At 46.4% G+C, this 27,261-nt stretch overlaps 1 protein-coding gene across 3 annotated transcripts in view; it reads right to left on the bottom strand.

Annotated features, from left to right (window-relative positions):
• Window positions 1-27,261, bottom strand: part of phkb (phosphorylase kinase, beta) — a 93,987-nt gene that overhangs the window by 19,468 nt on the left and 47,258 nt on the right. For 2 of the 3 annotated variants that reach the window (XM_030377189.1, XM_030377191.1), the window contains 10 exons: window positions 9,662-9,717; window positions 8,854-8,947; window positions 6,183-6,266; window positions 3,678-3,782; window positions 3,126-3,208; window positions 2,357-2,447; window positions 2,202-2,260; window positions 1,900-2,062; window positions 1,514-1,595; window positions 1,051-1,108 (listed from right to left, as the gene is read on the bottom strand). In XM_030377189.1, coding sequence (XP_030233049.1) covers window positions 1,051-1,108; window positions 1,514-1,595; window positions 1,900-2,062; window positions 2,202-2,260; window positions 2,357-2,447; window positions 3,126-3,208; window positions 3,678-3,782; window positions 6,183-6,266; window positions 8,854-8,947; window positions 9,662-9,717 — 875 coding nt within the window. Of the gene's footprint in view, window positions 1-596; window positions 688-1,050; window positions 1,109-1,513; window positions 1,596-1,899; window positions 2,063-2,201; window positions 2,261-2,356; window positions 2,448-3,125; window positions 3,209-3,677; window positions 3,783-6,182; window positions 6,267-8,853; window positions 8,948-9,661; window positions 9,718-27,261 lie in introns of all 3 variants that reach the window. The other variant, XM_030377190.1, reaches the window with a different exon arrangement.

The following is a 27,261-nucleotide window of genomic DNA, read 5'->3' as shown; positions in this document are numbered from 1 at the left end:
CGGAGCCCTAAGCTAATTCTTGTGTGCCCGCGTCAGATGTATTACAACAACATAAGATACATATTCCAGAGAACATTAGTAACAAGCCGCTGAGCCGTCTGTCAGACATCCTATAACAAACCCAAAACGGCGGAATGCAGAAGCATGCAGCGAATGAATAATGGATCAAGATAAGAGACAGGTCATAAAGATTAAGCAAACAGCATCAAGTTATGCTTACAAATCCGACAAAGCTAGCCTGGCGATCCTCAAGGGAGTGTGCTAGAACTCTCATCTTAGTTTCAGATTTAGATAAAGTTCAAAGTTGAAACGCCAGCGTGGATTACTTTGAGGAAACGGGGATAAAGCTTGAAAACACTCTGAGGTTAACTCATTTGTGTAATATTGCCTTAGAGACGCCATCTTAAAGGTAAGAAAGCATTTTATTTACATTTCAAGGATACGTTGAAATACGTTGCATTTTGCTAATATTTCCGATCCATAACGTCCCGGCTCCTGGATGGTGTGCAAAAGTTGTCCAGCCAAGCTAACAGCTAACAGCTAACAGCTAATAGCTCACAACTAGCTGCGTGCATACAGGCCCTCCCTGCTGGTACCTGTTTCCCATGCACCAGGATAGTGGTGATGTGCGGCGCGATAGAGCTGGCAAACTTCTTTAGTGTGGCCGCCGCCTGGCGCACTGCCAGCCTGGGGTTGCCAGATTGAGTGGCGGTTATGTTACGGTTCAGGGAAAATAAATGGTTTGATAAAGGACAGACAGGAGAGGAAGATTAAAAAAGGAAATTGTGGAGTTGTTAAAATATCCTTAAAACAACGTTGCTTCCACATCCACTATAAAATGTCTAATGCTGAGTGAGTACATGTTTGCGTGCGTGCGTGTGTGCGTGTGTGTCTGCATGTGTGTCTGTGTATTTGTTTGTGTGCGTGTGTCTGCATGTGTGTGTGTGTGTGTGTTAGTGTGTATAAGTTTGAGTGTGTGTGTGTGTGTGTGTGTGTGTGTGTGTGTGTGTGTGTGTGTGTGTGTGTGTGTGTGTGTTGGGCAAAGCTGACCAAAGCTTCTTGGTTCCAGCTCTTCGATAAATCTTCTCCAGCTCTTCCAGCAGGTTCTCTGTAATCAGAAGAGAAGGTTGGCTTAATGTTACTGAGCACATGAAGAGAACTCTGATCTCAGGTCTACCGCTGAAGGACTGAGTGGCTGTTGGCCTGCAGATTAACAGCCTGCACACTAACAGCATGCAGACTGGGTATTCAGGAGGCAGTCTAAATCAGCTCCATGTGTAGAAACCTTTCCATAACCATGTATCAGCTCCATGTGTAGAAACCTTTCCATAACCATGTATCAGCTCCATGTGTAGAAACTGTTCAATGACCATGAATCAGCTCCATGTGTAGACACAAAATAGGTTTGGTTGATCTGAAGAATGACCTGCAGCCTTAGCGGTTGCTCCTTATTCTCGACCAATGGCCAGAGTGGAAGCTCGGCTGAAGGCTTGTTATCAGAAGTGTGGCTCACCGTCATTGGCCAGCAGGTGAGGCCCTTCCCTTCGGAGGAGAATGGCAGCCAGCTGAGCCTGGCTTGCCAGACAGTCTGACTCCTGTGGAGACGGACACACAAGGTCAGTCTGAGGGCACTATGGCTTTAAGATCCCTTGATTCTCTATTAAAATGACCCCAATCAAAACCAATTGATCAATTAGGGTTAGGGTTAGTGTCCTCTAGGGTTAGGGTCCTCTAGGGTTAGGGTTAGGGTCCTCTAGGGTTAGGGTCCTCTAGAGTTAGGGTCTTCTAGGGTTAGGGTCCTCTAGGGTTAGGGTCCTCTAGGGTTAGGGTCCTCTAGGGTTAGGGTCCTCTAGAGTTAGGGTCCTCTAGAGTTAAGGGTCCTCTAGGGTCCTGGCTCACGTGGAACTTGAGCATGATCTCGTGGGTGGGCCGATGGTTCCACTCGTGGGCGTCGACCTCGGGCTGCTGTTCGAGATCCGAGGCATTGGGCGTGCTGGACTGCCGCTTCACCTTCGAGTGTTTGGGCAGAGCCAGCTCCTCCAGGGCCTGGAACTCAGGGATCCTGGGAACGCGAACGCACCCGCATGCACACACACACACACACACACACACACACACACACACACACACACACACACACACTTCATTAATTAAGGATGTACATTTGAGTGCTTCCTGTCGGTATAAAGAGGACATCTCACTCTGCCTCGTTGACGCGGAGGAAGTCCAGCTGCTCCACGACAGCTCCGGATATCAGGGTCTGGGGTCAAAGGTCACACCGAGGGTCAGACACGAGCACAACGCCGAGGTATCAACTTTACATTCACGTTTAGGTTTAATGTAAGCTGAGGCCAACCTGCAGTCTGTCCACGTGAACCTTGACCCCCCCGATGTTGCCCTTCTTGAAGGAAGCCAGCATGTCGAGGACCGGGTTGAAGCGACTCCCCCTGGTGGCCGGAGGGAACACGTTGATCTACTGCTACTCAAATACATGACTCCTCCCCTCAGCCTACTCCTGACTCCTCCCCTCAGCCTGCTCCTGACTCCTCCACTTAGCCTGCTCCTGACTCCTCCCCTCAGCCTGCTCATGACTCCTCCCCTCAGCCTGCTCATGACTCCTCCCCTCAGCCTGCTCCTGACTCCTCCCCTCAGCCTACTCCTGACTCCTCCCCATGGACATATTATAGAAAGGACAGCGGACTACAAAATGGTGCCCCATTCATTCCTATTGAAAGTGCTCAATGGCGCAGGGGAACATCAAGGAGCGATTTGCTTCCGCATCATGGGAGCCTAGCCACGCCCTAGTTCATGACGTACCGGATGCAGAAATATAGAACAGCCTCCAGTAACACCAGCTAAGACAATGAGCAACAACTCCTCATATGAGCCGGCTGCTACTGCAGAGCCTTTAGCTATACCTGTGGTCTGGGAGGAGTGGGTGAGTGAGTGAGTGAGTGAGTGAGTGAGTGAGTAAGTGAGTGAGTGAGTGAGTGAGTGAGTGAGTGAGTGAGTGAGTGAGAGAGACAGAGAGAGAGAGAGAGAGAGAGAGAGAGAGAGAGTGAGCAAAAGAAAAAGAGAGACAGAAAGAGAGAGAGAGAGAGAGGGTGTAGCTGTTGTGTTATTACTTGATGTTATCCTCCCGGATGAGGACCAGGAATAGAGGGCGTCCCTGCATCTTCCAGCACTGCTTGATGAACTGCAGGGCATTCTGCAGAGGACACAAACCGTCACATGACCTCAGCACCATCACATGACCTCCACATGTCACATGACCTCCACACCATCACATGACCTCAGCACTATCACATGACCTCCACACCATCACATGAACTCCACTTGACCACATGATGTCTACAGTGATGATGTAGTAAGTGTGAATGTGTGCTCAGGTTTGTACATGCAGTACATTGTTATGAGTCTTAAAGAGTCCTGGTCTACCAGGGTGTGGACCCTATAACACCATACCCCATGATGAGGGTCTGGACCCTATAACACCATACCCCATGATGAGGGTCTGGACCCTATAACACCATAGCCCATGATGAGGGTCTGGACCCTATAACACCATGCCCCATGATGAGGGTCCGGACCCTATAACACCATGCCCCATGATGAGGGTCCGGACCCTATAACACCATGATGAGGGTCTGGCCCAATAACACCACCACCTGCCCCACCTTGATGTCGTCGATCAGCAGCATGACGTCCTGGGACAGGTAGAAGTCGCTGAGGTCGAACACGATGGGGTAGCAGACCACCGTCTTACCCAGGATACGATAGATCTGAAGGAACACACCAACATCAACCAGTGGACACACAGCGGGGCCACTGGGAACACTGGGATAACAGGAACATACCAACATCCACCAGTGGACACACAGCGGGCCACTGGGAACACTGGGATAACAGAAATACACCAACATCAACCAGTGGACACACAGCGGGCCACTGGGAACACTGGGATAACAGAAACATACCAACATCAACCAGTGGCTCAGCGCCCAGGACACACTGGTGTTACAGCACTAATGGAACACATTGTTAACATGTGGACACACACACGCATGCTCTCGCACACAGACACACACAAGCACTCGCACACACAAACTCATTACAGAAACACAACAACACACATATACACAGACAAAGAAAGCAGCTCCAGTAGGGACCCTGACGATAATGGTTTGTGGCAGTCAGCCTTCTTGGCCATAAATGTGCCATTATAATGTCGTCTAAAACGAGGCGGGAATCATTTGCTGCTGATGTCTTCAGAATGCATCTCGAGGGCGACAGTGTGACCTTCAGCTGGACGTTTAGGGAGGCCCCTCACAGATAACACAAAGACACACATGAAGACACACAAAGACACAGGCACATACAGGCATGCACAAAGACACACGCACAAAAAGACTCACACAAAGACACACAGGCATGTAGACAAAGACACATACACAAACATATGAACATGTATAACATATCAATAGGTGCACAAAAAGAAAAATAAAGACACACAGACATTAACATAAACACAAATCACCGGACGCACACAAAGTTAGACACACACATACATCCATATTTCTCTCTATATTTAACAATTATTCACAAAGGCCCCGTGAATAGTGGGGAATAGCCACTAGTAGGGCTGCACGATATGGGCAAAATATGATATACCGATATTTTTTGGCTGAATGGCGATATACGATATATATCTCGATATTTTCTATAGAGTGGGTTAGATGTTTTTTTTGTAAGTCAATAGCCACATGTGAGATGTTGCAAGCACTTTTATTAAAACATATGTCAGTTTGACTGCAACATATGATTTTGTATCGATATTTTCAACAGAATTGAATGAACATATAAAAAAAAAAAGGGACTTTTTTCACCTTCTTCACAAAATAATCACCTATACAATATAAAGCTTTAGGTTAAACACATTAGCTAACATTAAGAGCATTGGCTTTGTCGCATTGTCCTGCGTACTATAGTGAAGGTTTCAGTGCGCCGTAACTTTAATCCCCCGCCCCCTCCCTTCTCCGTTCCATTTGGGAGCATGTTTGGTTTCATTTTGCTGGTTTCGTATATTTTAATTAATTAAGACCGTCACAAGAGGGCACTGGTGAGCGCCGGCCCTTGTTTCGGGGCAGAAGAAACTGTCGCGGCCGGTGATGCAGCAGCACAGCCACGGAGTTTTACGCATTCCTCATACTGCACTTTGTGCCGCTGCTGTAAATGGTGGAACAGATTTGTCATGCTTCCACTTTTAGTCGCAACGGTTTTGCTACACTCTCTACAGATGACCTGCAGCTGCTGCTCATCTGTTTTTTTTAAACCCAAACTATTTCCACATTATGGAGCCGTTGTTTCTCCTCTTTGAAACAATTTCGTCTCCCGCCGCCGTCTCGTTTTCTTTACGGGTATCATCAATGCTTGTTGTGTTGTGAGGGGGCGGGAATGAGGCGTCTTTGCACACGGCACGTTCGGAAAGACAGAGTGGGAGGGGGAGGGGTCGCGCTCACAGTCTCCAAGGCAAGCGCTGTAGACGCTTGAGGGGGAAACTGACCATTTTAACGCATATCGATATAAACGATATTGTCAAATCTTGTATCCCCTTGGAAATTATATCGATATATCGTACATAGCCGATATATCCTGCAGCCCTAGCCACTAGGGTAAGGGCTATTCCCCACTTTCCACGGATCCTGAGGTGAATAATTGTTTAAGTATATACTAGGCGTGAACATTCCAAAAATAAGCCAGATAACACTTTTTGTCTGGATTTATTTGTTTTTATCAGCAGTTTATTTATTTTTAATAGCGTGACGTGACGACCGTCAAGCACGCTCCCCGCGATGAAAATAATATCCCCAGTTTGAGATCTCAATCATGCGATATTGCCAAATATCCCGAGATAGCGAACCAATGAAATTGCGCCATCTCAATATCGATTTCTCTCCGTATATATGTACACATATAAATATATAAGACAAATATACAATATGTATAATGTTTATTTGTGTGGGTGCGGGCCTGTGCATGTGTGAGTGTGTGTGTTTATGTGTGTGTGTATGTGTCTGTGTGTATTAATGTGTGTGTGTGTGTGTGTGTGTGTGTGTGTGTGTGTGTGTGTGTGTGTGTGTGTTTGTGTGTGTGTGTGTGTGTGTGTGTGTGTGTGTGTGTACCTTGCAGGTCCCGATGCAGCCCACTGGTCTCTCTGGACGCCCACTCAGCCCAAGCTTCTGATTGACAGCCAGGAAACGATATGCCTAAGGGCACACACACACACACACACACACACACACACACACACACACACACACACACACACACACACACACACAAGTGTGTCGGTAAGTGTCAAGGTAGTAGTCTAAAGGTCTCATCCTCCCAAAAAGAAAACTTCATTATATCGACTGGTCCCATATTCACCAGCTAGATCAGAACTTATCCGATGTAAACCTATGCAAATACGGGACAAGTTAGGATTTTTTTCCAATGATGGAGAGGAACCACATAGAGTGAAGACCTCTGCACGGCGCAGAGTACTGCCTTAGAATGGCTGTAGTCCGGGGAGATGAGTGTCTGTTCTGCTGTCTACAGACAGTTCATATCCTCTGGACCACTCCGCATGTGAGGTGAAAGAGGTGGTGACGTTCTGGAAAGGGCTGTTCTGAGGACAGCAAATGTGGAGCACCATCTTCACCTCCTGCTGGTTTCCATGGTTCCTCTGCATTGAGTGGTCAGGAGTGCCTCTGTGACTACGTGTCCCTCCCGCCTTCTGTCCCTTCACTCTCCTCACGCCATCCTAACGGCCACCAGCGGGGGGCGCTGTGGCCCTCTGTCTGCTCTCATGTGTTTCAGAATCCAACAGAAGGGAACAGTAGCAGACATCTAAGGGAAGGCTAATTAGGAATAACTCATGTAATAAAACATAAGAAAGCAAATATTGAGATACCTTTTTTTTTTATGTTAATTGGTTCCTAATTAAGTTGTAACTGACAAACCCGAGGGAGCAGCACGGAGAGGAGAGAGGAGACCCAGACGAGGAAACACTTCATACGTCTGTTCCCTGAATACAAATTAGGGGAAGGTCCATCGGGGTGGGGGGTTCCAAGGCCTGTGGTTCTGCGGGAGGAGGACTGGTCTGTGAGCTGTCTGGTTTAACATTCAGCACAGCGCCTCACTCTGACTCACTACAGCACAGCCCTGTGGAGAGCTGGGCGTCAGAGCATCAGATACATGGAAGGAGAGAGAGAGAGAGAGAGAGAGAGAGAGAGAGAGAGAGAGAGAGAGAGAGAGAGAGAGAGCGAGAGAGAGAGAGAGAGAGAGAGAGAGAGAGAGACAGAGACAGAGACAGAGAGAGAAAGTGAGTGAGACAGAGAGAGAGAGAGAGAGAGAGAGAGAGAGAGAGAGAGAGAGAGAGAGAGAGAGAGATACAGAGAGACAGAGATATACAGAGAGAGAGAGAGAGAGAGAGAGAGAGAGAGAGAGAGAGAGAGAGAGAGAGAGAGAGAGAGAGAGAGAGAGAGAGAACACAAGACATTGGAGGTGTGTTTTAACCCGACTTGGACACAGGACACAGGATCGTCGAGGTGGATTTCAGAACTTTTCCTGGTATGAATGGGAGGACGACCCTCCCAGTGAGTGGATGGACAGCCTTTCGGGTAAGATGAGGGCCCGTTTTGAGTCGAGGACTTGATGCCATTAACACTAACATGCAGATGGAGTGAGAGGCTCCCAGCGCTCTCGGCTGACAGCATAAACCCCCTCTCTCTGGCCTCCTGATATGGGCTGGGAATTATTACCCATCTCTGGACCAGGAAAGATTCTCCAAATTACCAACGTACTGTACTCCAATTCAAAATTAAATAAAGACAACATGTAGCATGCACCTTCATCAATGGGCAGGGGAACTTCATAGCTGTGCAAAATGTTTTTTTCCGGGAACTAGTTCTTTCAGTTCAGTTCACTATAACGATTAGTTCGTTTGATTCGTTCGTTTTGATTCGTTCGTGACGTCAGATTACGTCATTTGACAGGGAATATCACAGGTGCCTGCCCCCCCCACGAGACGGCCCTGAGCATAAAGCCAATTTAAGGTAACCAAACGTCCCACCAATATTTATACCACTTGCTTACTCTCTATATGTCATTCATGGTTTTATGTTTATAATTTTATTTTACTTTACAATTAATTCTTCATTATTCAGGCATTACAGAACTTTCATGGTCATAAATAAAAAATACGAACTGCAGTTTAATTTCTTTGTTTGTTCTTGAATTGACGTAGAATGGAGCAAAGACTCCTGGGATTGGGAAATGCGTTTATCCAATAAACAGATGGAGGTCAAGTCTATTTTCGGAAATGTAGGGGGATATATGAGTGGCCCCACGTCGAATGGTATGACCCAAGATACGTCAGACAGAGAAAGCGCGCAAATTCAACGTTACCATCTTGTCATTTGTTTACCCAGGTGCCATGGCAACACCATTGCTAGCTCTCATTGGCTGAATCTTTGAGAACGTTGTAGACTCAATCGATATAAGGTCGCGGGGAGACGAAGCTCTGTTCGTTTGTATATTTTATTTACGTGACCATATTTTTGTTTTATGTTAAAAAAAAAAGAATCAAAGAACCAGTTCTTCTTGTTTTGGGGAACCAGTTCTTGTCGTTCACGTTCGGGATTCGTTCGTTGTGAACGAATCGGTCGCGACCGACTCATCCCTAGTGTGTGTGTGTGTGTGTGTGTGTGTGCGTGTGTGTGTGTGTGTGTGCGCGCGTGTGCGTGTGCGTGCGTGCGTGCGTGCGTGCGTGCGTGTGTGTGTGTGTGTGTGTGTGTGTGTGAGCATTACCTTGACCAGCTCTTTCTGAGGCCAGATCTGAATGGGTTCCACCTGTTGGGGGGTCTGAGTCTGAATCCCATAGGTGTTGAGGAACACCTGTAGTCTACACACACACACACACACACACACACACACACACACACACACACACACACACACACACACACACACACACACACACACACACACACACACACACACACACACACACACAGGCACATGTTTAAAGCTTGTTGTATAAAGTGGGGGCGTATCTCAGAGGAACACTGTGCTCCGATCTCGCCTTCGTCCTATACCTCAGAGAGCAGATAGATCAGATCACTTCTGACAGAGCCAAGGTCTCCAGAGGGGTGGAGGCACCGCCCAACCACAGAGAGATCTTTGATAGACTGGAACTGAACCTGAACCAGTTGTAGAGTGGGGTACTTACATTGACCACTAGGGGCAGTAGTGCTAATGAACCTGTTGTACAGTGGGGTACATACATCGACCACTAGGGGCAGTAGTGCTAATGAATCTGTTGTAGAGTGGGGTACTTACATCGACCACTAGGGGCAGTTGTGCTAATGAACCTGTTGTAGAGTGGGGTACTTACATCGACCACTAGGGGCAGTAGTGCTAATGAACTTGTTGTAGAGTGGGGTACTTACATCGACCACTAGGGGCAGTAGTGCTAATGAACCTGCTTTAGAGTGGGGTACTTACATCGAGCACTAGGGGCAGTAGTGCTAATCCTGTGTGATTTAAACACGTGTTACGTTCAGACACTCTCATAGGAATTGAAGATATTTAGATTAATTCAAAAGGCGACAGGTACCTCTGGCTCTCGGCAATCAGGGCCACATGGATCACCACGTCGTTCTCTATGGGGCCCTGCAAGAGAAGAAAGAACCTCAGAAATCCACAGAACCTCAAAGATCCACAGAAGCTCAGAGATCATCAGAAGCTCAGAGATCAACAAAACCTCAGAGGTCTACAGAACCTCAGATATCAACAGAACCTCAGAGATCAACAGAACCTCAGAGATCAACAAAACCTCAGATCATCAGAACCTCAGAGATCAACAGAACCTCAGAGATCAACAGAACCTCAGATCATAAGAACCTCAGAGATCAACAGAACCTCAGAGATCAACAGAACCTCAGAGATCATCAGAACCTGAAGAGGCCTACAGAACTGGTGGTGGTTAGTGAGGTCCCCCCTTCACTGTAACACGTCTTTTAGTGTCTAGAAAAGCGCCATTCCATTATTGGGTGTCAAGCAACGAAGTAGCGAGACAACCTATTTGGCCAATTGCTCTGTCAGTTAGCATTGCTGCGCTTTAAAACCGTACTCCTTAAAACTGAGGTTTTGGAGTTTAACACGCAGCTGTGATTGCTGTGTAACGACTCGTACAGGATAAGCTGATTCCCAGCTGACTCGGTTTAAACTGCTTGGAAACCGGAAGTACTCTGATTTCTAGTATACCCCAGCAGATGCAGTCTTAACTTAATGGTGGATGCATTTTGTGTTATAATTACCAACAAAAAATTAATGGGAATGTAAAGTGAACTTTAATATAATAAAACTATAATAAATAAAAACGCTAATAATGTTGACATATATTATGAAATAGTCTAGGCTACTTTTTGTGGAAATCTGAGTCTGGAATCTGCCCTCACCTACGTCAATCAATTACTTGTCATTGCTAACCATTTTAGTTAAGCATTGACCTTTTTATGTTTCAATGAATGGTACGATCCTCTGTGCGTTCATTTATTTTTTTTACAGACAAATAATCTGTTCTTTGTAGAGTTTTAGTTGGGCACTTTAAGCAACTCCTATATTGTAGCCTGTACTGAAGGCCTATCTGGTGTAATAAGTGTAAATGTATCATACCTATTAATAATAATTCACAAAACTAATTGTGTGTGTGTGTGTGTGTGGCGGTTATGATGGAGCCTTGTTTCATCCTGCAAACTGGTTTAGTCTCCTCTAAAACCACGTCAGTGTCGAGATTAGACTAACATGCACAAAATACGCCCTCTAGTGTCTGATGTGAATTTCTCTGAAGTCACAGCAATTGAGATCAAGGTAAAACGCAGCTGCAGGTTAAACCACAAGTACATATGACACAGCAATGGGGCTTAAGACGTCACGTGACTTCTTGAGTTTAAAACCGTGTTGAGTTTGAGTTTAAAACTCTCAAAAGTGGCTAAGCTAGCGACAGAGCAATTGCCCTGATGTTTTCGTATGAGTTCCTATTATTATTATTTACCTGGAATGGGAGTCTATGGCAGCCCATAGAACACCTTGGTGAGAAGTTGTGAAATTTGGCACACTGGTTCAGGACCGTCCCATTAGCCCATGAAGCAAATTTTAGGTCATAACTTTCGACCCATTCATCCAATATTCACAAACAAGATATCATTGGATTCCTTGGGCCAAGCCATATTCAACGGCTTGGACCAATGTCGTCATTTTGCGCCATGATGGATTTTCCGCCATCTTGGTTTATGTCAAAAACCTTCAAAATGCTATCACAAATTTGGTCCAATGATCTCGAAACTTGGCACACATGATCTTCAGGCCAGGCTTGATACAGAACATGGAATTGTGGAAATATTGTTCCAATCAAATTTGACCGCGAAGTCGCCGAACAGGAAGTAAGCCAATATCTAAGCAGCCCTTTGACATATCATAACCAAACTTGCTACATAGACCCATGACATCATCATGGGGACACTCAATGAATTTGGTGACCTTTCACCTCTCGGGGGCGCTATAATTAACAAAGACTTGTTTTAACTCCTCTCTCTTCACATGAGTATATTTCACACTTATTTTCAATGTCTTGTGATACTGTAAGACCGCCCCATTTAGCTAATAAAATATTTCCCATGGCAACATCAGAAATTGGCCACCATGTTGAAAGTTGTCAAAATCAATGTTACATATCCACAGGCCACTGATTATGTCTAATCATCATGAAACTTGCCATATATGATCTTCAGACCAAGCTGAACAAATGTGCCAAAAATCTTTTTCTAATTCAAAACCGTTTGGCCGTGACAGCCAATCAAACTTGACGGCAAAGCCGCCAAACAGGAAGTAAGCCTGTTCTCAGCAACTCTTTAACATGTCATAGCCAAACTTGTTACATAGGCTCAAGCCATCATTCTGGGGACATCCAAACAATTTGGTGACCTTTGATCTCAGGGGGACGTCAAACAGGAAGTGAGCTAATTTCTCTGCAAGGCCTTAATGCATCCAAACCAAACTTGGCTCATAGTCTTATGAGCAGATGCTTGTTTACATTGTGTCTCTGTCTAACCCTTACCTCTAGGTAGGGACATTTTTCCATTTGGTCAACATTGACTCAAACTCGCATAATGCTGTAGTTCATTCCACCAGCCGGACTGCGTATTACTGAGACGGTCGTCATGTAGCCACCTAGCCGATTACGTCCGTCCGGCAGAATTAGCTTATCGAGTACCATTATGCTTGACACCAACATTGCTGCTCGCAGCTATATTTATTATTATTATTATTAGAAACTCAGAGGTCCACTCTCCCTGGAGGACAGGACCGCATCTCCAGTGCAGATTAGGTCCAGCGCCTAGATCCACTGTGAATGGAGAACACAGAATACAATGTAGAATGACCCAGGGGTGATAGTAGGAAAAAATCGTTGCTTTTGGTGTGAACGCCAGACACGTCGTTACGCCGGAAATCCGGCGGGGCGCCTGAAAGCTATCAGGCAATGATGACCCCCGCGGAGAGAGAGAGAGAGAGAGAGAGAGAGAGAGAGAGAGAGAGAGAGAGAGTAAGAGAGAGAGAGAGACAGACAGAGAGATAGAGAGAGTTAAGCACAGTAGGGGGTAAGGAGGGAACACAGCAGGTCGGAGTGTGTCGTTATTATTATGATGTAGTTATAATAATATATAATGTAGTTATTATTATCCAGCAGGTGCCATCAGCAGCACTGGGCGCTGGATGAGAGCGATATCATCTGCATTACTCTACCCCCGGTGAGGAGCCGGGGGACAGGGAGAGCTCTGAGCTTGGCGTGTCCCGTCGCTTACCCACAGATAACAGATATATAGAAGTATAGATATAGATTTATATATATGTCTCTCTTTACAGACAGACAAATCCTGTTCAACATTCAACAAAAATAAAAATAGAATATTAAGATACATTCACACAATGTGTGTGTGTGTGTGGGTATGTCGCAGTGATTTTGTGCGATGCTGTCCTGATAATGGGGAATCCTTCATCTTATCCACATTGTGGGTCTGAATCTGAATCACAAGCACTAGTGCACACACACACACACTCAGGAAAACAGGCACACTGCGACACACACACACACACACACACACACACACACACACACACACACACACACACACACACACACACACAGCCAGGTGTATGGGAAGAGTTTAATCTAGTGACGAAGGCGGGCTTCTGCTGATGAGCATTTTGGCAAAATGCGGCAATCAAAATCTAAGATTAGCACCGATGTGACAAAACTGCTGTGAGAAGTGAGGGCGAAGCGTGGCTAGGAGGATTAAAATGAGGAGGACCACTTTCTCTCCCTCACACCTCCCGTTCCACTGCCTCCACACTGGTACCAGCCTCTACATCAAACATTTGTGACAGTGTGCGTGATAGTGTGTGTAACAGTGTTTGATAGCATGTGTTATATTGTGTGTGTGACATTGTGTGAGACAGTGTGTGTGCAGTGTGTGTGACTCTGTATGTATGAGGTGTGTTGAGGCTGGTCAGCTTGGTGTGTGTGTGTTCTGTGTGGAGGCTGGTCAGCTGGGTGAGTGTGTGTGTGTGTGTGTGTGTGTGTGTGTGTGTGTGTGCGTGCGTGCGTGCGTGTGTGCGTGCGCTCGTGCGTGCGTGTGTGTGTGTGTTAGAAGTGGACAGCAGTGAGAGCGTTCATCAGGATGAATCAGATCAAGGCTCCGCAGGGAGCCTTGATCCCTGCGGAGTATCTCCACAAACACACGGCCGCACGGAGGAGGCGCTGGTGTGCATGTGTCAACTGTGTGTGTGTGTGTTTGTGTCCAATGTGTGTGTATGTGTGTGTTTGTGTGTGTGTCCAGCCCCCTCAGGGTTCAGTGTACAGTCACAGACGACTGTCACCTCCCACCTGTCACCAGGCCATTTGGAAACCAGTGGGACTTAGCACTGTGTGTGTGTGTGTGTGTGTTGTGTGTTGTGTGTTTATGTGTGTTGTGTGTGTGTGTGTGTGTGTGTGTTGTCTATTGGGTGTTGTGTGCGTGTGTGATAATGTGTATGTTGTGTGTGATATTGTGTGTGTGTGTGTAATGCGCATGTGTAGATGTGCGTGCATAATTTTGACCTACGGTACCTGTGGGAAGGCAAAAGATGACAGGGACTTGTGTATGATTTATTTGTGTGCGTGTGTATATGCATGCAGGCTTGCGTGTCTACTTGTGTGTCTGTGTGTGTCTGCATGCGTGTGTGTCCACGTATGTGTGTGTCTGCATGCATGTCTGTCTGCGTGCTTACGTGTGTGGGTCTGCGTGCATCTGCATGTGTATGTACATCAGAGGTGGGGGTAGGGCTGTCACGGTTGAGGAATTTTCACCGCGGTGAAAACAGGGGGCGCAATATCGCGGTATGCAATATTATTGCACAATTTTTTAAAATGCCGTTTAAGCGAGATAATGCACATTTAAATTCAAAACACACCCGTAACCGGAGTTTCGTCAGCGAACTTTTCGGACACAACGGAGCTGAAGGTTTGTGTGGAACCAGTTGCCATGGAAAATACAAAGTCAAAGTCAAAGTCAAAGTCAGCTTTATTGTCAACACTTCACATGTACAAGACATGTGAGGGAATCGAGAAAACGTTTCCCCCTATCCCGCGGTGAACATATAAAAAGTGCAAAGGCACCAACACAAATATACGAGACAACACTAAAAATAGACAAGATAGACAATGACATAAAATATAGGAGTTCTGTATGAATAAAATAAGTAAAAATATTTGTGCAAAGAGGCAGTCAATACTGGCAGCAAAAAGTCATGTAGTAGTGCATTTTTTAAATAGATAAATAAATAAATAATAGCAGCAATTTCAGTCTGTATGGTGTGTATTTAAACTAGTAATAGTAATAGTAATATTGCAAATACAGTTAGTCCACAGTGTAGCAAGGCAGAAAGCAGGGGGGGGGGGGGGGGTATTTCAGCTTACTGACAGCCCTGTTGATGTGGCTGAGGGGAGAGAGGGGAGAGAATTTAGTTTCTTGACAGCCTGGTGGATGAAGCTGTTTTTGAGTCTGGTGGTGCGGGCATGCAGGCTCCGATACCTTCTTCCAGAGGGCAGGAGGGTGAACAGACTGTGAGCGGGATGGCTGGCCTCGCTCACAATCCTGGTCGCTTTGCGGGTGAGGCGAGTGCTGTATGTGTGTTGCATGGAGGGGAGTGGGGCACCGATGATCTTTGCAGCTGTGTTAACCACGCGCTGCAGGGCTTTCCTGCTGTATTCAGTGCAGCTCCCGCCCCACACGGTGATGCAGCTGAACAGGATGCTCTCAATGGTGCCTCGGTAGAATGTGCACATGATTGATGGGGGGGCTCGTGCTTGCTTCAATTTTCGGAGGAAGTAGAGGCGCTGATGGGCTTTCTTCGCCAGTGATGCAGTGTTGGTGGTCCAGGAGAGGTCGTCGCTGATGTACACCCCCAGGAATTTTGTGCCACTCACTCGCTCCACTGCCGCACCATCGATGGTCAGTGGTGGGTGCTCAGTGTGGCGTCTCCTGAAGTCAACAACAATCTCCTTAGTTTTGCTGACATTCAGCAGGAGGTTGTTGTTGCTGCACCACATGGTCAGAAGGTTGACCTCCTTCCTATAGCTGGTCTCATCGTTCTTAGTGATGAGACCCACCAGAGTGGTATCATCCGCAAACTTCACCATGTGATTGGTGCTGTAGGTTGGTGTGCAGTCATGAGTCAGCAGGGTGAAGAGCAGGGGCGAGAGCACACAGCCTTGGGGGGCCCCAGTGCTGAGTGTGATGCTGCTCGAGGTGTTATTGCCGACCCGTACTGTCTGTGGCCTCTCGCTGAGGAAGTCCAGCACCCAGTTGCAAAGCGAGGTGCTGAGCCCCAGCTGGACCAGTTTACAGATAAGTTGTTGTGGGATGATGGTGTTGAATGCGGAACTAAAATCTAAGAACAGCATTCTGACGTATGAGTCTGTTGTGTCCAGGTGGGTGAGGGCAGGGTGGAGAGCAGAGCAGATCGCATCCTCGGTGGACCGTTTGGCTCGATAAGCAAACTGGTAGGGGTCTAGGGTGGCTGGGAGGGAGGACTTGATGTGTGACATAACTAGCCGTTCAAAACACTTCATCAAGATGGGGGTCAGTGCAACGGGTCGGTAGTCATTGAAGCAGGATGGAGCAGGTTTCTTTGGCACAGGTATGATGATAGTGGCCTTGAAATGTGACGGAACTACAGCTTGCCTCAAAGAAATGTTAAAGACGTCAGTGAAGACATTCTTTAACTCCTCAGCGCAGTCCTTCAACACCCGGCCTGGAATGTTGTCTGGGCCTGTTGCTTTTCGTGAATTGATAGTGGCGAATATCCTCTTCACACTGGCAGCGGACAGGCACAGAACCTGATCGTGGGGAAGGGGTGGAGTTTTCTTTGGGCTTGTGTTGTTAGTTGCTTCGAACCGTGCAAAGAAGCTGTTGAGGTTGTTGAGCAGAGAGATGTTGTCATCGCAGATCTGTGGCGCGGGCTTGTAGTCTGTGATGGTCCGAATGCCCTTCCACAGGTTCCGCGTGTCTCTGCTGTCTTTAAAGTGGCAGGTTAACTTTTTTGTATAGTCCTGTTTTGCTTTCCTGATGCCACGGGACAGGTTGGCTCTTGCTGTTCTCAGGCCAGTTTCCTCCCCAGCTTTGAAGGCGTTGTCTCTGGCCCTCAGCAGCCGATGGACATCCCCTGTCAGCCATGGCTTCTGGTTAGCCCGAGTGACGATGGTCTTTGTGTGGGTCACATCATCAATGCACTTACTGATGTAAGCGGTAACAGTGTCTGTGTATTCATTAATGTCAGTGTGGCTGTTGTATGTGGCTGCTTGTTTAAAAATTTCCCAGTCTGTTGTTGCAAAACAGTCCTGAAGAGCAGAGGTGGCCCCCTCTGGCCACACACGTACCTGTTTCCGGACCGGCTTAGTGATTTTTACTCTCGGTCTGTATGCTGGGATTAGCATTACAGTGATGTGATCAGAGAGTCCGATGTGGGGGAGAGGGGAGGCCTTGTATGCTCCCTTGTGTGAAGTGAAAACTTGGTCCAAAGTGTTTCCTCCTCTTGTAGGGAAATTGACATGCTGGTAGAGTTTTGGAAGGACAGTTTTTGGATTTGCATGGTTAAAATCTCCAGCGAGAATGGTGAATCCATCTGGGTGTGCTGTCTGTTGTTCACTGATGGCTTGATATAATTCACAAAGTGCCGCGTACCTGTCACTGGTGTTGGAGGTTGGGGGGATGTATACCGCAACCAGCAGAATCGCAGTAAACTCCCTCGGTAGGTAATAAGGACGGCACTTAATTATCATAACCTCCGCCAGTGGTGAACAGTGTTTACATACCACTACAGCATCACGGCACCACGCATCACGGATGTAAACACAGACCCCGCCCCCTCGGGTCTTGCCTCCGTGTACGAGGGCTCTGTCAGCTCTATAGCATGTCAGCTGTTCCAGTTGTACAGCGGAGTCGGGGATGTTGTCATTGAGCCATGTTTCAGTGAAAACAAGCATACAGCAGTTACTCACTGTCCGATTAGTTGAGCAAAGCAGTCTGATATGATCCATTTTATTGTCCAAGGAGCGTATGTTTGCTAGGATGATGGATGGTATGGCTGGGCGAATTGGGCTAGCCGCTAGCCTAGCCCGGATACCTCCGCGCTTGCCCCTCTTCTGCTTCCTCGCACACCGCTTCCGAGGCTTCCTTTCCGGGGGAGGGGTAACAGTCGAGTCCGGTGTAGTCTCCGTCCGGCGGAGTATTCCGAGCTCCCTTAGTGCCACTGCAGTAATGTCCACAACTTTGTGGATCTTGCTCTTGCAGATGTCTAGCAGAGCCTGTCGACTGTATTTGTAATACTCCAAAATAGACATACGAGACGAACACGGAAAACTTTCGGACAAAAACGTATTTAACGAACAAAACACCGCATTGTTGGGACAGAGAGAGGTCGCTGCATCTATGTGCGCCGCCATCCCCATGGGAACGGGAAAATACGTCACCACTTTGCCAACAGTACGTTTGTTACTAAATTTATATTTATATTACTTTACTTTGTGTAGTGCCGAACAACTCCCCTTACCTGTTCTAAAATCAGCGCAAAGCACGGCCTCTTGGGGCTTATTGCTTAATTTAAAAAAGGTTGTTAAAAAATCTCGTTGGAAGCGCGATGTATGCGCAGGCGCCGTTTGGGCATAACAATATGGCGGCTGCCGTTCAATGTAGTTTTCATCACCACCACCGGATTATGTTTCATTTATTTCATTACAGCACGTCCCCTAAACGTTACAACATAATCGACACGAATGAGCACAGCATCAAGCAGTGGAAAAGTGGGTTTATTTACTATGAAGTTCGTATTTTTAATTGTTGAAATGAAATCAGCGGTGACGAGCTAGTTGTTTTGGTAGCGGCCAAATTAGCATGTCGCGATACTTTGTACAGGGGATCACGTCTGCGCCGAGTAGATGCGCAGAGGGTTGAAACAGCGCTTGTCCGGTCTGCTCACAAGAAGGTTTCTTTGGCCAGTTACAGTGATTAAACACGAGTTGTTTAATGTTCACAATGTATCGTTTTTCATGGGGAAAATGAGATGCGTCCCCAGGACGCATGGATAGTGAGTTTAGTGCGTCCTTTCAGATTTTAATGCGTCAGCGACGCAGGGCGCGTACCTAGCAACATCACTGCGTAACTAAATGAATGAACGTTAATGAATGGGTATCATGGCAACGCACGTTTCATTCTAGAATTCCACGGTCAGTTTCATGAACGCGCAACCCGCACCAGGTCATATGCGGTGATCGCGATGGCCCATTATCTACCGCGGTGTGCTCTAAATATCGCGATATTTCATTTTTGCGATTATTGCGACAGCCCTAGGTGGGGGTAAGTCACTCATGTGCAAGTCACAAGCAAGTCTAAAGTCATAACCTTCAAGTCTCAAGCAAGTCCCAAGTCACTGTGGTGAGAATCAAGCAAGTCACAAGTCAAGTCATTGCTCAGGTCAAGCAAGTCACAAGTCAAGTCATACAAAAATCTGATGATCTAACCCAGTTTCCACATTTAAAAATCAGTAAAGAGAGTGGTTCATAAGTTGAGTTTTATTTCAACATTAACAATAACAAATTTGTCTTAACATTAACAATAACTCAGACTATTCAAAACATTCCAAAACCATTATGTGAATAGTTTGGAAATGTTTTTATGATCATTACCTCCAACCTATGAACAGAATCAAATAGAACCTCTAGATGGGCTTTCACACCAAAACGAACCAAGAGCCAGTTCCGGGCTGGTGCTAGGGCCAGTTCCAAACAGGTTCCAGCCTTATCCCAGTAAAGAACCAGTTGGTTTCACACCGGCCAGAGCCAGCCATGGAGCCGGCATGAGCAACGTCATGACGTCACTGCAAACGTCTCCGCTTTCCCAGCAACCCTCCCGCCCTGCCGGAGCTGTACAATAAGAAGAAGAACCCACGCGCCAGTTTCAAACACAACAACAACAATTTCGTCTTCGATTCAATCCGTGTATGGTTCGTTCTTTGAATATTCAGATTTAAAACAAAAAAGGACTCTGTTTAAATCTGAATATTCAAAGAACGAACCATACACGGATTCACGTCCATTGTTTACTTCAGTGTTTTAAAAATGCCGGTCTTCGTTGGTCTTCCTGTTTATGAAGGTACGGATAACTCCGCCCCCTGCCCCCGGCGTTAAAGCGGTTCTAGTTCTAGCCCAGCTCAAAAGTGGGGCTGGAGTTGAACCGGTTTTTAGGGGCCAGAGCCGGTTCTTTGGCGGTGTGAAACCAAAACACTGGCCCTAGCTCCGAACTGGCCCGGAACCGGCTCCGATTTTGCGGCGGTGTGAAAGGGGCATCGGTGGCTGTATACGAGAACAGTTCAAGTCAATCACTCAAACTCCCTACATGTTGTAGAATATTATTTGCAACACATGGCATCAGACATGAAAAAAATGAATATTTCAAAAGTAATATCACATACACATACTGTAGGAAGGGGAAATAGTAATACATAAGCCTGAGAGCTGGTAGCGATCTTGCTGCCTCGCAACATACATCGACTTACAATGCATTGCATTTGCAAAAAAAATAATTTGACAGTACTTTGTCACTGAGTTGTTAATGATGGGGTCACATTATCACCCTACCATGGCTGAACACACGTTCAGCCATGGTAGCTCGTGTAATTTTTAGGGTAAGTTTTTGCGGTATGCTGAGCACAGCCCAGTCTGACACTCTGGCTCTGACGGTGTAATTTTACTTGAAAATTACTTGAAATCCTTATCAGAACCCACTTACAGCCACTGAGTTAGAAGTAGCCTACTGAGATGAAAATTAAACAAGTCAATCATCTGTGGAACAGGCAGGGCTCGAAAAACTCCAGCCAATGATTTTCAGAACCACCGAGTGGCATTGGACAGTAAGTACGTCAATCAAATGGTCGTACTGCACTCCCCCTCCCCCGCTCCCCGCGAGTGACCCCTTTGTGCACGTGCACGTACTCAAAGCTCGTGACCCAGAGCAAGCTTCTGTTTGTTGTTATCCTGCGGTAGCTACTGGAGGTACCTAACTAGCTAATCCACATTTGGACCTAGCACTAGAAGACAACCCTAAACCCCAACCTAGCTAGCCTGGCTCACTCTCACGCATCTGTGTTCGCGCTCGTGCTTGATTGCGCGTCCATGTACTTGGAATGGGAGGAGTCAGAGTCAGCGTTGTAGGACCATTTGAGTTGTGTGTTTTCAAAATCTGCTGGCGTATCGCAAATCCCATATCCAACCTTTAATCTAACTTTAAAAAAGTCATTTTGAGTCATCTGTCGCAAGTCTAAGTCAAGTCTCAAGTCATGAAGACCAAGTCAAAGTCAAGTCGAGTCTTTTATCAGTGTTAGTCAAGCAAGTCTCAAGTCCTCAAATTTGCGACTCGAGTCTGACTCGAGTCAAGTCATGTGACTCGAGTCCCCCATGTCTGATGTACATACAGGCATGCGTGTCTACATGTGTGTCTGCCTGCATGTGTGTAAGTGTGTGTGCGTGTGTCTGTTTGCGTGTGTGTGAGTGCATATCAGTGTGCATCCTAACAGCCGACTGCTCCCTCGGAGGTGCTCCAGGTCACCTTAGAGAGAGAAACACCACCTCTCAGAGTACACACTGTAGTACTGACTCAGAGTACTGTAATACCTGGAGTGCACATTGTAGTACTGACTCCTTAGAGAGAGAAACACCACCTCTCAGAGTACACACTGTAATTCTGACTCAGAGTACTGTAATACCAGGAGTACACACTGTAGTACTGACTCCTTAGAGAGAGGAACACCACCTCTCAGAGTATGGTAATATGAGTACACATTGTAGTACTTGACAATCTCTTTAAAGCCCTTTCTATCGACATTTTGAAACGGAACCATGTCATACACAGGCACAATACGCCGCGTACAGCGAGTGCCTCACACCAGTTGTAGCCGCGACGATGCCTCCCCTCGCTTGCGCCCCGGGCTGCGACTCATGCGCGCAGATGGCACTAGGGACAGGGGGCTTATGACCCCCTCAGATTGATAGTGACCCCCCCCCCCCACTGTCCCTACAAAAGGCGACAAACATCGCCGGAAAAACGAAGGCTTCCTCCTCTTGAAATATCACTCCGCAAGCGTCCTCGATTGCTAAGCGACTTCAACGTCTTCGGCGACTATTTCACAGCTGATCAACACTACGAATGCTGGTAACAAATAAACGGTAAAAAGACCCACCATGTGAGGTTATTCTTTTGGCCATAGGTTCCATATGCTAAAGACGTGTCTAGTTCACCGTCATGCAGGCTGTGTTCAGTAAAATAAATAGTGATCTGTTTTCGGCGCATGTAGGCCTATCTGCCTAAGCCCACGTTGAAATAATTTTGATGTTGATTGTTGATGGCGCAGTTGTTGAAATAAACAGATTGATTTCATACAAATCATAAAAGCCTCTCCCTGTGTCATTGTGTGTGCGTGTATACGAGGTGCGTGTGTGCGTGTATACGAGGTGCGTGTGTGCACGCGTGCGTGGGGTGTTAGGGTTTGTTTCCCTGGCGCGAAAGGGGGAATAAATAACAACAACGCCAAAAAATAACATCGGTATCGGCATCGGCTATAGGCCAATTTGTTATTTTAAACATCGGTATTGGCATCGGCCCAGAATTTCACAATTGGTGCATCCCTAATTCAAACATTAAAATAACTGGAAAAATCACTCCTTACTCCCATTACAAATGATGCAGCAGTTCGCAAATATCCTGAACTGAAAGAGGAAGACTTGAGAGTCCAACTGGCCATGTTTAAAAACAGAGTGCAGTTTTAGTGGGTTACGCAGATTGAAGACATGGCATTGCTGTGTGCCATATTCACCAAGAGAGGCTTGACAGTCTGGACAGACAAAAGAATTGCCCAGCAGTATGTTCAAGGTACCTAAAGGAGGAGAGATGTTTTGGGGTCCTTCAGTGAGTCTGCTTAGACAGTCAATTTGTTTGGCTTTTTGTTTATTTATGTATGTTGTTGGTTAAACTTCTGAGTGTATACACAAATGTTTAAATAAAAAATATTTTGCATAAGGCATGACGTTTCTGTGGTTGATTGGCATTCCAGAAAAATAACAGTTTCATCATATATGGCTAATGTTGATCAAGTGGGCCTTTGTTTAACAATGTTCACTGTTGTTTAACCATGATTTCAAATAAGAATTCTTCAATGGCTTTTTAGTGCAAACCCTTGGCCCATAGGCTATTACGAAAGTAACTACTTGAGCGCTAGTTAAAGCCCAAACTACACAAAAATAACTTATTGAGTTGAAATCATTTGCTGACAGCTTTGTCCCCCCCAGTTCAAAAATCCCATCTGCGCCCCTGCGACACATGTCTCCTACTCAGCCAGAAGATAGTGGAACTCAAAGCCAGGATAGTGACCCTCTGCGACATCAAGGATGGTGAAGAGTTTCTAAAGTGCCCCTCTCACACACACTAGCATAAGATGCCCTGATTCCATTCTACCCTGCATAAATTCTACCCGGCCATGCACAAATACAATCTCTGTCTCTGCCCCTGTTGTCTCTCTCCGGCCTACGCCGAGAACCAAGCTGCTGGCCAGTTCCACTCTACACCAGCCTGGACCATGGCTTAGAGGCAAGCGCCTCGGCAGGCGGTCGGATCGACACGATTACCAAGTCCATCCTCTACAGCTGGAAAATCGCTACACCATTCTGATGGAAAATGAGGAACCCCCCCCGCACGGTGACAACCCTCCTCTGCCATGTTTCAGTGCCGCTCGTCCTGGTACCTCCATAAAATCGACTACCCCTCGAACTCCGCTTGATTCAACAACCTCCACCCTGGTCGTTGGCAGCTCAAGGGTCAGAGATATCTACATCCCCGCTCAACTAGCGGCCCCTCCAAGGGCTACTGCTTCCCTGGTGCCAAGGTCTGTGACATCCAGCACAAAGTCCCGGGCATCCTCGCCTGCAACACGAATGCTAACAACATCATTGTGCATGTGGGCACAAATAACATCAGGGAGAGGCAGTCAATAGCACTACAGGAAGATTACAAAAAACTCTCATAACCACCCTGGAGGACACAGGGAAGCGGTCCGTCATCTCTGGGCCTCTCCCTACCTACAGGAAGGGTGCAGAGAGATGGTCCAGGCTGTTACAACTCCACGCCTGGCTGGAAACATACTGTGCTTCCCTAAGCATCCCCTATGTCAATAACTTTGACTTGTTCTGGGAGAGGCTCAACCTACTGAAGCACGATGGTCTCCACCCAAACCGAAATGGAACCAGGGTGCTGTCTTGCAACATAACGACCACACTGAGGTATTGACATTATGTCGAATATATAATAGATCCATGCCCCCCAGCGTATCGACCCAGGTAGTATTGTACATGTGGATGGATCTGGAAGTGTTTTCTACGGGTTAAAATATAGTACATCTATTTCCATAGATCAAGCTGCTTATAGTACGAGATATGCTTATAGTTATATTCCAACGTTGATTTCCGTCCAATGCACTGAAAAGAAAAGCCAAATTACAAACCAGAAACCCAAGAAATGTGCTTTCCGTACCTCAGCATATTCCTCTGAGCCAGACGCATTTTCAGCCAACATGGGTCTATTAAATATAGGCACTCTTACCACTAAAACCTTTGCAATCAATGATTTTATCAGTGAAAAAAAAATTATAGGAGCTATACTCCTACTTACCTTATACCGCCCTCCCAAACTATGGATTGGCTTCCTCGACCAGTTTCTGAACTTATGTCGCTCATAATCACTAGCTATGATCGGATAATTGTAAATGGAGATTTCAATATCCATGTCAACAAGACGATCGATGCTAGAGCCAGAAGCTTCGTTGATGTTTTGGATACTTTAGAGCTAAAACAGCATGTTACGGGGTCCACCCACAACCATGGCAACACCCTTGATTTAGTCATCTCTAGAGGGATAGAAGTCACTGACTTATCGGTGAGCGATATAAATATGTCTGACCATTATTGTGTATATTTTAATCTTATACTAAACGCCTTAGAAGTCCATCCAGAAACTACAATTGAATCACGGTTGCTGGACACTAGAGCAGAGCAGCAGTTCATAATTTTTGCAGATTCCATAAATCATTCTATTGACCAAATGGTAGAGGCCTTCAATAGTGCCAATAGTGCCACTCTACTTGACAAGAGTGGCTCCTCTAAAGACTAAAAAAAGGTCCTGTAGCAAAACCACTCCTTGGATGAACGAAAATATCCATGACCTAAAAAGATCCTGTAGGAAAGCTGAGAGAACATGGAGAAAAACAAAGTTACAGGTTCACCGGGACATTTTAAAAGAAAAAATAGCAAATTACAACAGAGCTGTTTGGAGCGAGAGAACGATCCACTTCTCCAAGGTAATTACTGAAAATAGTGGAAACTCTAGGATGCTGTTCTCTACCATTGACAGGCTGCTACAACAAACACATGCCCAGTCAGGCCACTTCTATAAGATGCAAAGAATTTGCAGACTTCTTCAAAAACAAAGTAACCTCCATAAGGGAGGCTATTGGTAACATAGGTAATAAGTTTGATAGTACACCCAAAAACAGATTTTTTTGTACTATTACTCAATCTGAGCTTAGCAAAATTATAACTCAGACGGGCTCCTCAACATGTGCCTTGGACCCAGTCCAAGGCACATGTATCTAAATGTATCATATACATTTAGATATGATTTTTTGAGTGAGATACGCATTTCTGGAAGCAGCCCGCCTCCAGCTACCAAACGAGCGAGTCAGTTTCGGCGCCCCCTTTTACGTAGGATGGGGGCACATTTGAATATTACCTCCCACTTCCCCACTCCCCTCCAATCAGAGCATCGCTAAGATTTTGTGGACCAGCGGACGAGCAGCTCCGGCGGGGGGAACTCGGCGCTAGCCCTGCAGCTAAGCTCCGGGAGTACAATCCCTTTTTCTGGCGCCGAGCTCACCCCGCCGGAGTTGCCGCCGAAGGGAAGTCGGGAGGAGGAGACACATGGAGTAGAAAGGGATTGTACTCCCGGAGCTGAGTACACACTGTAGTACTGAATCAGTGTACTGTAATACCAGGAGTTCCCAGTGTAGTACTGAATCAGTGTACTGTAATACCAGGAGTACACACTGTAGTACTGAATCAGTGTACTGTAATACCAGGAGGAAACACTGCAGTACTGACTCAGAGTACTGTAATACCAGGAGTACCCAGTGTAGTACTGAATCAGCGTACTGTAATACCAGGAGTACCCAGGGTAGTACTGAATCAGTGTACTGTAATACCAGGAATGCACACAGAGTACTAGAGTCATTGTACTGTGTACTGTAATACCAGGAGTACCCAGGGTAGTACTGAATCAGTGTACTGTAATACCAGGAATACACACAGAGTACTACAGTCATTGTACTGTGTACTGTAATATTAGGAGTACACCAGAGTACTACAGTGTACTGTCTATTGTAATATTGGGAGAACACCAGAGTACTACAGTGTACTGTGTACTGTAATATTAGGAGTACACCAGAGTACTACAGTGTACTGTAATATTAGGAGTACACCAGAGTACTACAGTGTAACGTGTACTGTAATATTAGGAGAACACCAGAGTACTACAGTGTACTGTAATATGGAGTACACAGCAGAGGACTGACTGAGGCAGAGGAACAGGTAAGCAGAGCTATTTAATGTCCACCTTCTTTCAGCTAATATCGTTGGTGACGTTTCCAGAGCGTATTCATGGGTCTTCCCTTCAGTCATTGAGAGGTGGGGGTTTTATACTGGAGGCCTGTGACCTTACAACCACCACCAATCTCTCCTTCTGGTGAACAGAAGGCAGCGTGATCGAGGTCGGAGGGTCCGTGGAAAACAGCTGCAATATCAGCACAAAGTGGTCCCAGATTTCATCACATCCCAAGTGGACTAGAAAATCCACTTACACTTGGAACAGGAACGAGAGAGAGAGAGAGAGAGAGAGAGAGAGAGAGAGAGAGAGAGAGAGAGAGAGAGAGAGAGAGAGAGAGAGTGAGAAAGAGAGAGAGAGAGAGAGAGAGAGAGAGAGAGAGAGAGAGAGAGAGAGAGAGAGAGAGAGAGAGAGAGAGAGAGAGAGAGAGAGACAGAGAGACAGACAGAGGGAGAGAGAGTGAGAGACAGAGTGAGAGAGAGGGAGAGAGCGAGAGGGGGAGGAGGAGAGTTTGGTGTTCCCTTGGAAGAGTCCAGTTTATCTTATTCGATTTAGATTCGATTTGACAGAATATCGGTTGATATTTCAGTTACAATACCAATTTTGCTTGGATATGAATGAGGAGCTCAAAGAACTAAGGCTGCAGAGAACAAGGACCCCTCAAACCTGGCCTTGTCACAAACATTAAGAATGGACGTTACCTTCATTAACGTGACCAACACACTACACACTACATACACTACACACTACACACTACACACAGGGTGCTCTGGGGCCAAAGGCTGGAGACGAAGCACCAACGGGGCTAGTCTCCCCTGGCTCTAGAAGGCCTCTCTCTGTCTCACCTCATGTTGGGCTTGAAATAATAACAAAGAGCCCAGCAGAGAGCCCAAATCATTTTGTATTTTCATTAGTGCTGTCA

The sequence above is a fragment of the Gadus morhua genome, chromosome 14, assembly GCF_902167405.1.
Source record: "Gadus morhua chromosome 14, gadMor3.0, whole genome shotgun sequence".
Classification (NCBI taxonomy): Eukaryota; Metazoa; Chordata; class Actinopteri; order Gadiformes; family Gadidae; genus Gadus; species Gadus morhua.
Note: the sequence above shows the minus strand (reverse complement) of the source record. Positions and strands in the feature narration are given on the sequence as shown.